Source organism: Micropterus dolomieu, unplaced genomic scaffold (assembly GCF_021292245.1).
Source record: "Micropterus dolomieu isolate WLL.071019.BEF.003 ecotype Adirondacks unplaced genomic scaffold, ASM2129224v1 contig_9376, whole genome shotgun sequence".
In the NCBI taxonomy this organism is placed as follows: Eukaryota; Metazoa; Chordata; class Actinopteri; order Centrarchiformes; family Centrarchidae; genus Micropterus; species Micropterus dolomieu.
In genome coordinates, this window is record NW_025738362.1 from 1 (window position 1) to 1,255 (window position 1,255).

General features: G+C 41.0%; 1 protein-coding gene across 1 annotated transcript in view; it reads left to right on the forward strand.

Annotated features, from left to right (window-relative positions):
• Positions 1–57: 57 nt before the first annotated feature.
• Positions 58–1,255, forward strand: part of LOC123965352 (C-C motif chemokine 4-like) — a 4,226-nt gene continuing 3,028 nt past the window's right edge. Inside the window, exon 1 of the mRNA XM_046041902.1 lies at positions 58–176. Within this exon, the coding sequence (XP_045897858.1) occupies positions 110–176 (67 nt within the window). The 5' untranslated portion in view covers positions 58–109. The remainder of the gene's footprint in view (positions 177–1,255) is intronic.

Sequence of the window (1,255 nt, forward strand, 5' to 3'; positions counted from 1 at the left end):
AATGTGAAAATGACACTGTATAAGCAGCTGTAAGAAACATAGTGATCAGAACAGATCACTTCAGATAACAAAGCCAGATCAGCATCATCAATTCTACACTGAAGACAGCATGAAGACTCTCAGCTTCACAGTGGGACTCCTGCTGCTGCTCGCTGCTTCCTACTGCACTGCCATGCGTAAGTCTGTCAGTCTACTTTGTGGAAATGCCATTAGGGGGTCTGTTTCTGAATTAAGGCTACCAGTGATTTTTTATTTCATTATTTAATTTATCACCCCATTACCTCACGCCTACCTCCTGCACGAGGTTTACACTAGGAGTGAATGGTAAACCTCAAATGATATGACTGTGAAAAGGTTTTTAAACTTTACCGTATCTGGCAGTTAAACTATTGGTACCTTTGATTTCTGAGCATTGAGTGATACTGTAATATTCTGGTTTTACTGGTTACTGTTACTACTTTACTAGCTGTTTCTGCAAAGCTTGGATATATAATCACATTATTTAAAAACTTTTCTATATGAAGTTAACTGTTTTATTACATTTATAAAAACTACTTTATAATAAACATTTTGACGAATGAACACAATGTGACAAAAGGCTGAAATATGCCACTGATATCCTGCACATATTTGAAGGATGTTTTCAAATAACTCAGAGAATTAATGTGAATCATGCATTTAATCTCACATTTGTTTCTGTCTCTCAGCTGTACTCAGGTATTTTGCAGAGGTGTGGACTCCAGTCACAAAAATGATGACTTTAGACTGGACTTGACAAAATCAAAGAAGACTTGCGACTCGACTTTGACTTGAACAGGAATGACTCGTGACTTCACTTGGATTTGAGCCTTTTGACTCGAGCTGACTTGACACTCCCCATGCCCGAATATAAATGATGATTTATAAAACTGTGCATCAACATAGCGCGGTGCTCAATTAGACTGGAGCGTGTGGCTTCCTCCAGCAAGAGGGAACAGTCACCGACCGTCTGAAGCGCACCCGGCCCGCTACCAGCGCGCTCTGAACGGTTGGTGATCGTTCCCTCTGGCTGGAGGAATTTTACGCATAGGCTAATCCATGCACAACAGCTAGGGGCCTGACGCAGCACCACGCAATTTTCTAAATTCCTCCACCTCAAGGAGGAAAGAAAGGTCAGGTCAAAACAGTGTAGAGAGACTGCTGCTGCAGCTGTTGTGTGAAGTCGCTTCCACCAATTATAAAAACAAGTTCATTAAGATTCAGTTTCAAAACGACA